Source organism: Pleurodeles waltl, chromosome 5 (genome assembly GCF_031143425.1).
Source record: "Pleurodeles waltl isolate 20211129_DDA chromosome 5, aPleWal1.hap1.20221129, whole genome shotgun sequence".
NCBI classification, from domain to species: domain Eukaryota; kingdom Metazoa; phylum Chordata; class Amphibia; order Caudata; family Salamandridae; genus Pleurodeles; species Pleurodeles waltl.
In genome coordinates, this window is record NC_090444.1 from 423,900,193 (window position 1) to 423,913,716 (window position 13,524).

A 13,524-nucleotide genomic window follows, 5' to 3' on the forward strand; every position below is an offset into this window, starting at 1 on the left:
AACAGCAAATTCATACTTAACATGAGATTTTGTTCTCTTACTCTCCAGGGTCGACATGGGTATGCTTTGGTGAAACGAACTAAATGGAAAGGTCAATGCTGTAGATTGTGTGGAAGGAACTTACACTTAATAATCCACTTGTGTATTTTCCTCAGTTACTGAAAGAACACAAAGGTCCATAAGATGCATATTTCCAAACTTTCCAACAGTAGCATTCCCGTCTGGGTAATTAGTACCAGCTTCCAACTTGTTGTCAGATTGATTAAATTTATAGATCTTATTGACTGCATTCGATTCCCCAAAATGTCATTTTTGCATATTTGAAGTTTGTCAGTTAAAATGATTTTAAAGACGTTTAAGTATTTGGATTGCACTGAATATCGTTTGATTGTCAGTTTTATCTAATTTTGTACGACTTTCTTATATAACGAGTGACTGTGTAATATGGTCCAGTATTGCATATTTCCATCGAGGGGTACTGGCGCCATCATAAACCACCAAGACAGAAGGCAGAGTGTTTTGTAAATGGAATTGAGGCTTTGTTTACCTTTCTGTATTCAGTTCATAGTAAAACAGTGACCAGTGGTGAAAGTCAGTGGATTAAGAGGGGTTCTGTGGCATTCCATTTATTGCATAGTTATGGATTTACTGCATTTGCCACATAATCTGCAGAAACTTTAAATTTTACCTAAAATGTTATTCTCGAATGGATAAAATAATATAAAGTATGCTCCATAATCTTTTTTTTTTTTTTTTTTTTTTTAACTGCCCAATTTAGATAACTTTGCCATGCAGTGTGGTGCGCGTGCCGCATAATCCTAGTATCTCCAACAAAGTTAAAGCTCTGCAGAGGGCTTGGAGCCTGTTATTACGATGTTCAAATCCATATTTCGCACCCAATTGTGAAATATTTCATATATTTTTTGTCATATATGGGTATTTATACCACAGCATTTTGTGCGGTAGCAGCATCAAACTTGTGTGTGTATATATGTGTGTGTGTATATATATATATATATATATATAATATGTATATGTTCGATGGCATGTGTAGCTGCAGATACACATGCTGTGCACATCCCGCCATCTAGTGTTGGGCTCGGAGTGTTACAATTTGTTTTTCTTCGAAGAAGTCTTTTCGAGTCACGAGATCGAGGTACTCCTCCCCTTTCGGCTCCATTGCGCATGGGCGTCGACTCCATCTTAGATTGTTTTCTTTCCGCCATCGGGTTCGGACGTGTTCCTTTTCGCTCCGCGCTTCGGTTCGGAAAGTTAGTGAAAATCTCGGAAAATTAGACGGTATTGTTTGTGTTCGGTATCGGGTTAGTTACAACAGATCGACACCGAATTTGGAAGAGCTCCGGTGGCCCTTCGGGGTTTTCGATTCCCCGGCAGGGCCTGGTCGGCCCGACCACGTGCGTCTTCAAGGCTAATGAAACGGACCCCATTCCGCTTCTGCCCCGAATGTCACAACAAGTATCCTTATACAGATCAGCATCTGGTCTGTAATTTATGCCTGTCTCAGAACACAAGGAGGATACTTGTGAGGCCTGTCGAGCATTTTGGTCCAGAAAGACTTTAAGCGACCGAAGAGCAAGAAGACTACATATGGCGTCGGTGCCGACAGGACAAAAACAGATGGAAGAAGAAGAGGAAGCCTTCTCCATCGAGGATTCGGACTCGGAAGAGGTCGAACCTGAACAGACGCTGAAAACCGTGAGTAAGACGTCGATACACAAAACTCACGCAAAGACCATAAAAGCCCAGGGGACGCCACCGCCAGAAGGCCATGGCTTAACCCGAAAAATAGGTGACCGACCATCGGCACCGCAAAAGGGCATGCATGTGTCGAAGTCATCCGACTCCGGTCGAGATACCGGCACAGAGCAGACACGACCCTAAGACACTGGGTCAGAGCAATCTCGGCACTGAGAGAGCGGCACCGAGGCAAGTCGGCACCGAGAGATCACGACGCCGAAGAAAAAAGTGGCGTCGGAGCCGAAAAAGGAAGCCGAAAGTTTCGGTACCGAAACATCCGGCCTCGGAACCGAAAACAAGTTCCTACACAGAGGAACAAGGCCTGTCCTCACAAATGAAAACACATAGATTTGGACAGGAACTAGAGTCAATGGAGCCAGATTACACACAAAGAAGGCTCCACATCCAAAAAGAAACAGGGAAGATCAGTACTCTTCCTCCTATTCGGATGAAACGAAAACTTGCATTCCAAGACAAAGACAAGCAGCCACAGGCAAAGGTGGCTAAACAAGTAACCCCGCCACCATCTCCACAACGCTCTCCACAGCCGTCACCGGTAGCCACTCCACCAATGATGCAATCCCCAACTCATACAGGGATGAGTCAGGATGATCCAGACGTGTGGGATCTTTAAGATGCGCCAGTGTCAGATAACAGTCCCGACTGTTATCCACCCAGACCGTCACCACCTGAGGACTCTACCGCCTACACACAGGTGGTGTCCAGGGCAGCGGCGTTTCATAATGTTAGCCTACATACAGAGCCAATTGAAGACGACTTTCTATTTAACACACTGTCATCCACACATAGCCAGTACCAGAGCCTCCCCATGCTACCTGGAATGCTAAAACACTCCAAACAAGTGTTTGAAGAGCCTGTCAAAGGAAGGGCAATAACTCCAAGGGTGGAGAAAAAATGCAAACCGCCACCAACAGACCCTGTGTACATCACACAACAGTTGACACCAGACTCTGTGGTAGTAGGTGCAACACGCAAGAGGGCGAACTCACACACCACCTCCAGACAAGGAAAGTCGTAAGTTTGATGCGGCTGGAAAAAAAGTGGCGGCACAAGCAGCCAACCAATGGCGCATTGCCAATTCACAAGCCTTGTTGGCGAGACATGACAGGGCTCATTGGGACGATTGGGACGATGGATGCAGCAGACACAGCTGCTAGGACTGTCAATACAGCAGTAACAATAAGGAGACATGCATGGCTGCGTACATCTGGATTTAAGCCGGAAATACAACAAGCCATGCTGAATATGCCATTTAATGGACCGCAGTTGTTTGGGCCGGAGGTGGACACTGCTATCGAGAAACTTAAAAAAGACACTGATACGGCCAAAGCCATGGGCGCACTCTACTCCCCACAGAGCAGAGGCACATTTCGAAGATCACAATTTCGAGGGGGGTTTCGAGGACAAAGCACTGAACCCACAACCTCACAAACAAGGCCCACTTATCAGAGCCAATACCAGCGGGGAACGTTTCGGGGACAATATAGAGGGGGACAATTCCCAAAGAATAGAGGGAAGTTCCAAAGTCCCAAAACTCCACAAAACAAACAGTGACTTACATGTCACAAATCCCCAACACCTCACCAGTGGGGGGAGACTAACCAAGTTCTACAAAAACTGGGAGGAAATAACAACAGACACGTGGGTCCTAGCCATTATTCAGCATGGTTATTGCATAGAATTTCTAGAATTCCCTCCAAATGTCCCACCGAAAACACACAACATGTCAAAACAACACATAGATCTTCTACAACTAGAAGTTCAAGCGTTGTTGCACAAAGATGCAATAGAGTTAGTACCAATTCATCAGAGAGGAAGAGGAGTCTACTCACTGTACTTTCTCATACCCAAAAAATACAAAACTCTAAGACCTATATTAGATCTCAGAACATTAAATATCTACATCAAATCAGATCACTTTCACATGGTGACACTGCAAGACGTAATCCCATTGCTCAAACAACAAGATTACATGACAGCATTAGACCTAAAGGATGCTTTCTTCCATATACCGATACATCCTTCACACAGAAAGTACTTAAGGTTTGTATTCCAAGGGGTACATTACCAATTCAAAGTGTTGCCATTCGGGATAACAACTGCGCCAAGAGTTTTTACAAAATGCCTGGCAGTAGTGGCTGCTCATATCAGAAGACAGCAAATACACGTGTTCCCGTACCTAGACGATTGGTTAATAAAAACCAACACGCAGGAACAGTGCTCACAACACACAAAGTATGTCATAGAAACCCTTCACAAACTAGGTTTCTCACTCAACTACAACAAGTCACACCTTCAGCCGTGTGAAGTACAACAATACTTAGGAGCAACAATCAACACAACAAAAGGGATTGCCACTCCAAGTCCACAAAGGGTACAAGCATTTCACAATGTAATACAGGCCATGCACCCAAAACAAAAGGTACAGGTTAAAATAGTGATGAAACTACTAGGCGTGATGTCCTCATGCATAGCCATTGTCCCAAACGCAAGATTGCACATGCAGCCCTTACAACAATGCCTAGCATCACAGTGGTCACAGGCACAGGGTCAACTTCAAGATCTAGTGTTGATAGACCGGCAAACATACACCTCGCTTCAATGGTGGAACACTATAAATTTAAACAAAGGGCGGCCTTTCCAAGACCCAGTGCCTCAATACGTAATAACAACGGATGCCTCCATGATAGGGTGGGGAGCACACCTCAACCAACACAGCATACAAGGACAATGGAACCCTCAACAGAGACAGTTTCACATAAATCACTTAGAATTACTGGCAGTATTTCTCGCGTTGAAAGCTTTTCAACCGATAATAACACACAAACACATTCTGGTCGAAACAGACAACATGACAACGATGTATTATCTGAACAAACAGGGAGGAACACACTCAACACAGTTGTCTCCTAGCACAGACAATTTGGCATTGGGCGATTCACAACCACATTCGCCTAATAGCGCAGTTCATTCCAGGAATTCAGAACCAGTTAGCAGACAATCTCTCTCGGGATCACCAACAGATCCACGAATGGGAGATTCAACCCCAAATACTAAACACTTACTTCCAAAGATGGGGAACACCACAAATAGATCTATTTGCAACAAAAGAAAACGCAAAGTGCCAAAACTTCGCATCCAGGTACCCACAGGATCAGTCTCAGGGCAATGCGTTATGGATGAGTTGGTCAGGGATATTTGCATACGCTTTTCCCCCTCTCCCACTCCTTCCATATCTAGTAAACAAATGGAGTCAAAACAAACTCATACTAATAGCACCAACTTGGGCAAGACAACCTTGGTACACAACACTACTAGACCTTTCAGTAGTGCCTCATGTCAAACTGCCAAACAGACCAGATCTGTTAACTCAACACAAACAACAGATCAGACATCCAAATCCAGCATCACTGAATCTAGCAATTTGGCTCCTGAAATCTTAGAAATTCGGACATCTAGACCTTTCACATGAATGTATGGAGGTCCTAAAACAAGCTAGAAAACCTACAACAAGACATTGCTATGCAAATAAATGGAAACGATTTGTTTATTACTGCCATAATAATCAAATTCAACCCTTACACGTATCTGCAAAAGACATCGTAAGCTACTTACTACACTTACAAAAGTCAAAGCTAGCTTTTTCATCCATTAAAATTCATCTCACCGCAATTTCAGCTTATCTGCAAATTACGCATTCTACTTCACTCTTTAGGATCCCAGTCATAAAGGCTTTTATGGAGGGCCTAAAAAGAATTATACCACCAACAACACCACCAGTTCCTTCGTGGAACCTCAACATTGTCTTAACACGGCTCATGGGGCCACCGTTTGAACCCATGCACTCATGTGACATACAATATTTAACTTGGAAAGTTGCGTTTCTCATTGCCATCACATCTCTAAGAAGAGTAAGTGAAATACAGGCATTTACCATACAAGAACCCTTTATTCAAATACACAAGCATAAAGTAGTTTTACGAAGTAATCCAAAGTTCTTACCAAAAGTCATATCACAGTTTCACTTAAATCAAACTGTAGAACTACCAGTGTTCTTTCCAGAACCAGATTCTGTAGCTGAAAGAGCACTACATACATTAGACATCAAAAGAGCTTTAATGTACTACATTGATAGAACAAAAAAAATACGGAAAACAAAACAACTGTTCGTTGCTTTTCAAAAACCTCATACAGGGAATCCAATATCCAAACAAGGCATTGCCAGATGGATAGTTAAATGTATTCAAACCTGTTATCTCAAAGCAAAAAGAGAACTGCCTATAACACCAAAGGCACATTCAACTAGGAAGAAAGGTGCTACTATGGCCTTTCTAGGAAACATTCCAATGACTGAAATATGTAAGGCAGCCACATGGTCTACACCTCATACGTTTACCAAACATTACTGTGTGGATGTATTAACAACACAACAAGCCACAGTAGGACAAGCAGTACTACGAACTTTATTTCAAACAACTTCAACTCCTACAGGCTGAGCCACCGCTTTTCGGGAGATAACTGCTTACTAGTCTATGCACAGCATGTGTATCTGCAGCTACACGTGCCATCGAACGGAAAATGTCACTTACCCAGTGTACATCTGTTCGTGGCATGAGACGCTGCAGATTCACAGGCGCCCACCCGCCTCCCCGGGAGCCTGTAGCTGTTTCGAAGTTGATCTTGAACATTTGTAAATATATCACTTTAAACCACATCATGTACATACATAGTTACTCCATTGCATGGGCACTATTACTATAATACACAACTCCTACCTCACCCTCTGCGGGGAAAACAATCTAAGATGGAGTCAACGCCCATGCGCAATGGCGCCGAAAGGGGAGGAGTCCCTCGATCTCGTGACTCGAAAAGACTTCTTCGAAGAAAAACAACTTGTAACACTCCGAGCCCAACACTAGATGGCGGGATGTGCACAGCATGTGAGTCTGCAGCGTCTCATGCCACAAACAGATGTACACTGGGTAAGTGACATTTTCCACATGTGTATATATATATATGACCTATGGCATTTGGCAGTTGCAGATACACATGCTATGCATACGTCGTCTGCCATCTAGTGTTGGGCTCGGAGTGTTACAAGTTGTTTTTCTTCAAAGAAGTGTTTTTGAGTCACGGGATCGAGTGATTCCTCCTCTTCAGCTCCATTGCGCATGGGCATCGACTTCATGTTAGATTGTTTTCTTTCCGCCATCGGCTTCGGGTGTGTTTCTTTTCACTCTGGTAGTTTGAGTCAGAAAAATGTCAAAACTCTAATTCTCGTCTGTATTGTTTCGATCACATTCCATCTTCTATCAACACTTCGGTACCGTCGGGTCAAACATCTTTATTCGCCCTTCGGGGTGCCCGCGCCCAACTCAGGCCGACCACGTGGAAGCCTCAGGGACCGGACCCCATTCCGCTTTTGTCCTCTGTGCCGCGCTAAATTTCCCTACACAGACCAACATCTCGTCTGTAATCTCTGCCTTTCCCCAGACCATCAGGAAGAAAATTGCGAGGCCTGCAGATCCTTCCGCCCCAAGAAAATGCTCAGAGACAGAAGAGCACTCGATATGGCATCCAAGAGCACCGAACGTCTCGATGTCGAAGAGGAGGAGATCATGCAAACGGCTGTCTCCGTTCGAGGATCCGACTCCGAGCAGGAGTCTGAGGAGGACAGACCGGTCACGGCAGGACAGCACATGAGTACGCCTGCCCCTGTGCCAGCCAAGCCCAAACAGAAGGCTTTGGGGATGCCACTGCCGGAAGGCCATGGCTCGACCCCAAAAAAAGACCTTCGGTGACCAACCCGTAACTTAGTCACCGAAAAAGGCCACGCCACCCAAGCCATCGGACTTGAGCCGAGGCTCTGCCTCCGAGCCCACCAAACATCGATCCTTTGAGTCGAAATCTCAAAAATCGTTTTCGGAGCAGAGACCTTCCTCGACCTTGCCTGTTTCGATACTGAAAAAACCAGCTTCGGAGCCGAAAAAGTCAATTTACACGGTGGAACATGGAGTTTCACAAGCACTCAAAGAAAGCCATAAAGTTATTGAGGAACACTCCTAAATGGAGGCAATGGATGAAAGGCAAGCCAGGATTCACATCCATAAGAGACTGGCAGAATTTTAACAGCACCTCCTCTAAAGCCAAAGAGGAAATTAGCCTTTCAGGAAGAATTGGACACTGCTCAGCCTCCAGCTAAAGTGCCAAGAGCCAAAGAGAAACCTCTACCTCCTCAATTTTCTCCTCCTCACCCTCCTCATTTACTTTTCTCCCCCTACTAGTCCTATACCTATGCAATCACCAGCACACTCATTCGATTCACAGCAGGACAATGTGGATCCATGGGATCTTTATGATCCAGACCCCATTCCAGACTACAACCCAGATTGTTATCCCTCTAAGCCCTCACCATCAGAAGATAGTACAGGCTACACTCAGGTCATGGCTAGGGCGGCATCCTATCACAATGTCGCCATGCATACTGAGCTGTTAGAGGATGACTTCCTTTTTAATACACTTCCCTCTACACATGCAACTTATCAGTCGATTCCCATGCTCCCCGGCATGTTAAAACATGCTGACCAAATATTTAAGGAGTTAGTAAAAACTAGAATAATCACTCCTAGGGTGCAGAAAAAATATAAGCCACCTCCCTCTGATCCTGTCTTTATCACACAACAGTTGCATCCAGAGTCCATAGTGGTAAGCGCACCCAGGATAAGAGCAAAGGCGCAGTCATCAGGGGATGCACCCCCACCAGACAAGGAGAGTAGGAAGTTTGATGCTGCGGGGAAAAGGGTGGCATCTCAGGCAGCCAACCAGTGGAGGATAGCCAACTCTCAGGCATTGTTGGCTAGTTACGACAGGGCTCACTGAGTTGAGATGAAAGACATAATACATCTCCCCAAGGAACAGCAGTAGAGGCACAACAAATAGTAGAGAAAGGGCAAGCCATCACCAATAATCGGATCAGGTCAGCCCTAGACTCTGCAGATACAGCAGCTAGAACCATCAACACTGCTGTAACCTTAAGAAGACATGCATGGCTTAGGTCTTCAGGATTTAAGCCTGAAATACAACAGGCTGTCCTCAATATGCTGTTTAACCAAAAACAGCTTTTTGGCCCAGAGGTGGACAGGGCAATTGAAAAAATGAAAAAGGTTTCTGACAGCAAAAGCCATGGGTGCTCTGTATACCAGGCAAAACGGGATCCTTTCGTAAACCCCAATACAGAGGTGGATTTAGAGCCCAAACAGCCAAAGCATCCACTTCACAAACAGTCGGCCTACCAACCTCAATATCAACAAGGTGGTTTCAAAAGTACTTACAGAGGCCAGTACCCCAGAGGCAGGGGAAAATATCAGACAGCAAAACAAGCCTCACAACAATCAAAGCAGTGACTTGAGCCATCCCTTCCCAATTCACACCTCACCTCTGGGGGGAAGACTGCAAAAGTTCCACAACAATTGGCTACCCATTACCACAGACAGCTGGGTATTATCAATTATCCGCAATGGCTATTGCATAGAATTGACACAAACTCCACCAGATATTCCACCAAAACCACACAACATATCGCCCTGTTGCAAGAGGAAGTAAAGTCTCTATTACTCAAAAAGCAATAGAGGGCAGTGCCACAGAATCAAATAGGAACAGGAGTTTACTCAGGGTATTTCCTCATTCCCCAAAAAGATGGAACCTTAAGGCCAATATTAGATCTCAGAACCCTCAATCTTTACATCCTGTCAGAACATTTTCACATGGTAACACTACAGGATGTTGTCCCACCACTTTAACAACACGATTTCATGGCAACATTAGACTTCAAAGATGTGTATTTTCACATACCCATCCATCCAGCGCACAGAAAATATCTCAGGTTTGTCATTCAAGGAAAGCATTATCAGTTCAAAGTGTTACCCTTCTGAATAACAACAGCTCCCAGAGTATTCACAAAATGCCTAGCTGTAATTGCAGCCTACCTAAGAAGGCAACACATTAATGTCTTTCCATATCTGGACGATTGGCTAATAAAATCCAACAGTCATACACAGTGTCAAAACCATACGCATTATGTAATACAAACGCTATACACCCTAGGGTTCTCCATAAACTACCAAAAGTCACTCCTACAACCTATGCAAATTCAACAGTATTTAGGAGCAACACTAAATACTGAAACAGCGCCCGCAAGTCCACAAAGAATACAAGCATTTCGCAATATATTACCACAAATACAGCCAGCCCAACAGTACACTGTCAAATTCATCATGATACTATTGGGCATGATGGCATCCTGTATTGCCATTGGCCCACATGCAAGACTAAACATGCGGCCTTTACAACAGTGCCTTGCACAGCAATGGTCACAGGCACAGGGACAACTTCAAGATCTAGTGTTGGTAGACCGAAAGACATACATGTCCCTTCAGTGGTGGAATTCCACAAACCTAAGCGAAGGGCGGACATTTCAAGACCCCCTGCCTCAGATCATACTTACAACAGGTGCATCAGTGATTGGCTGGGGGGCTTACCTCAACAATCACAACATTCAAGGACAATGGGACGCCAAACACAAACAGTTACACATAAATCACTTAGAGTTGCTAGCTGTATTCCTAGCACTCAAAGCTTTTCAGCCTCTTCTCACTCCCAAGACTATCCTTATCAAAACAGACAACATGACAACAATGTATTACCTAAACAAACCAGGAGGGACCCATTCCTCCCAACTCTCCCTCCTAGCCCCAAAAATTTGGCAGTGGGCAATCCACAACAAAATTCACCTGGTAGCACAATACATTCCAGGGATACACAACCAATTGGCAGATGTTCTCAGCCGAGATCATCAACAAACACACGAGTGGGAGATTCACCCTCAAGTGCTTCAACTATACTTTCAACAATGGGGAACACCAGACATAGATCTGTTTGCCACCAGCGAAAACGCAAAATGCCAAAACTTTGCATCCAGGTACCCACATCCCCTATCCAAGGGCAATGCTCTATAGCTGAATTGGTCAGGGATATTTGCTTACGCTTTTCCCCCTCTCATTCCGTTTCTGGTCAACAAACTGCGTCAAAACACACTCAAACTGATACTCATAGCGCCAACGTGGGCACGTCAACCCTGGAACACACTATTAGACCTGTCAGTAGTACCACATATCAAACTCCCAAACAGACCAGATCTGTTAACACGATTCAAACAGCAGATCAGGCATCCAAATCCCAACATACTCAATCTAGCGATTTGGCTCCTGGGGTCATAGAATATGGATATCTACAACTACCAACTGAGTGTATGGAAATAATTAAACAAGCAAGAAAACCCACTACCAGGCAGTGCTATGCCAACAAATGGAAAAGATTTGTGCATTACTGACAATCTAAAAAAATTACCCCTTTTTCAGCATCATTTCTAGACGTTGTATGTTGTTTGCTTCATTTGCAAAAAGCAAACTTATCTTTTTCATCATAAAAATACATCTCACTGCAATCTCTGCATACTTGCAAAATATACAGCACAGCCCTTTATTTAGAGTTCCTGTTATCAAAGCCTTCATTGAAGGGTTAAAACGCATCATCCTACCTAGAACACCTCCAGTGCCTTTGTGGAATCTAAACATTGTGCTCACACAACTTATGGGCCCACCATTTGAACCCATGCACTCATGTCAGATTCAATACCCAACATGGAAAGTTGCCTTCTTAGTTGCAATTACTTCATTGTGAAGAGTTAGTGAAATTCAAGCTTTCACAGTTCAAGAACAGTTCATTCAAGTACACAAACATAGTCGTACTACGAACAAACCCTAAATTTCTTCCAAAAGTTGTATCACCTTTTCATGTCAAACTAACAGTGGAACTACCAGTCTTCTCACAGCCAGATTCTGTGTCAGAAAGAGCCCTGCATACATTAAATATTAAGAGAGCCCTATAGTATTACATAGATAGAACAAAATCATTTAGAAAGACTAAACAGTTATTTGTGGCTTTCCAAAAACCACATATTGGTAACCCCATTTCAAAACAAGGTTTAGCAAGGTGGATAGTAAAATGCATCCAAACATGTTACCTTAAAGCTAAAAGGCAGCTCTTAGTTGCACCTAAAGCACATTCCACAAGGAAAAAAGGGGCTGCAATGGCTTTCTTAGGAAATATACCAATGGCTGAAATTTGTACAGCAGATACTTGGTCAACACCACATACATTTACCAAACATTACTGTGTAGATGTGTTAGCAGCGCAGCAAGCCACAGTAGGCCAAGCTGTACTAAGAACATTATTTCAAACTTCTTCAACTCCTACAGGCTAACCACCGCTTTTCTGGGAGGAAAAACTGCTTTGTAGTCTATGCCTAGCATGTGTATCTGCAGCTACACATGCCATCGAACGGAAAATGTCACTTACCCAGTGTACATCTGTTCGTGGCATGTTCTGCTGCAGATTCACATGCACCCTCCCACCTCCCCAGAAGCATTCACTTGTACATATATGTGTATATACATATATTCCATTTGCATGGACATGTCTTTTCTTTATACTCTATCACTCCAATTTACCCTCTGCCCATGCGCAGTGGAGCCGAAGAGGAGGAGTGACTCAAAACACTTCTTTGAAGAAAAACAATTTGTAACATTCCGAGCCCAACACTAGATGGCAGACGGCTTATGCATAGCAAGTGAATCTGCAGCGAAACATGCCACGAACAGATGTACACTGGTTAAGTGACACTCCATAGATATAGATAGATGTATATATGTACACATATCTCAGATTTTAGCAAGCCATTTACATTCAGTAAAACTAGTTGCCTTCACTACATTTGTGCTAGTTCTAATTGTTCTCTTTTTTTGTTTCAGACTCAAATTGATCACTACCTAGAACTCGTAAACAAGAATTTTAAAAATGCTGTTGCTAAGTAAGTTTTGGCCTTGGGCAAATTCATGCACTCTATTTTTCTTACATTATATGTTGTTTCTTTGTAGTTTTTCTACTTTGTGGGAGTCACATAAACTATATATTAAAAATAAAGAAGGGTTGGTAAGCATTTTTCTCCTGGTTTTTATGTTTTATAGGGCAAATGTTCTTTAGGTCATCACTTTCAGGAGCCTTTAGATTAGAATTTTTTTTCATTTTTCAACATGCGGTATTACATTTTAAATTATTCAATAATTTTACTTTTGTTTTGTTAGTCCCGCTCATCCTACCAGCCAGGAAAGCTAGACTACACAAAAAATAAATGCATACATCGTCATGGACAGTCTATTATCATTGTTCTTCCTAAAGCCATTTTTTTCTGTCCCTCAAACAACTTCTTCTTTTGGTAAGGCAAAAGGAACCCATGCATGCAGTGTTTGGCTGCAGCTACGAAATAAGACTTATGTTTTTTTGTAAGCTATTGAGGTAAGTTAAAGGGAATGGAGAATTGGGCTCTAATGTTGTCCCACTAAGTATACACACTTAGCTGAATGGTAGTACAGCTGTCATACCTTTTTTAAACAGCAAAGCTGCTTTGTCTTTGATAATAAATGAAACCGTGACCTGCTGCTTCCTGACTCTTTATTTGGTCATATGGGGAACATAGATCCTGCCTGTGAGATTTGGAATTAATTTGCCCTTCTGTGCCAAGTGATTTGGCAATTAAAAATATGAAGCATAGTTGGAGCAGCTTTATGGTACTAGTCTATAGTGATATATGTTCTACTTCATAGATGTGGAACCGATTAAGCATAGAAA

General features: G+C 43.3%; 1 protein-coding gene across 2 annotated transcripts in view; it reads left to right on the top strand.

Annotated features, from left to right (window-relative positions):
- Positions 1 to 13,524, top strand: part of RTN4 (reticulon 4) — a 232,787-nt gene that overhangs the window by 205,238 nt on the left and 14,025 nt on the right. For both annotated transcript variants that reach the window (XM_069234184.1, XM_069234185.1), the window contains exon 8: positions 12,648 to 12,706. In XM_069234184.1, coding sequence (XP_069090285.1) covers positions 12,648 to 12,706 — 59 coding nt within the window. The remainder of the gene's footprint in view (positions 1 to 12,647; positions 12,707 to 13,524) is intronic.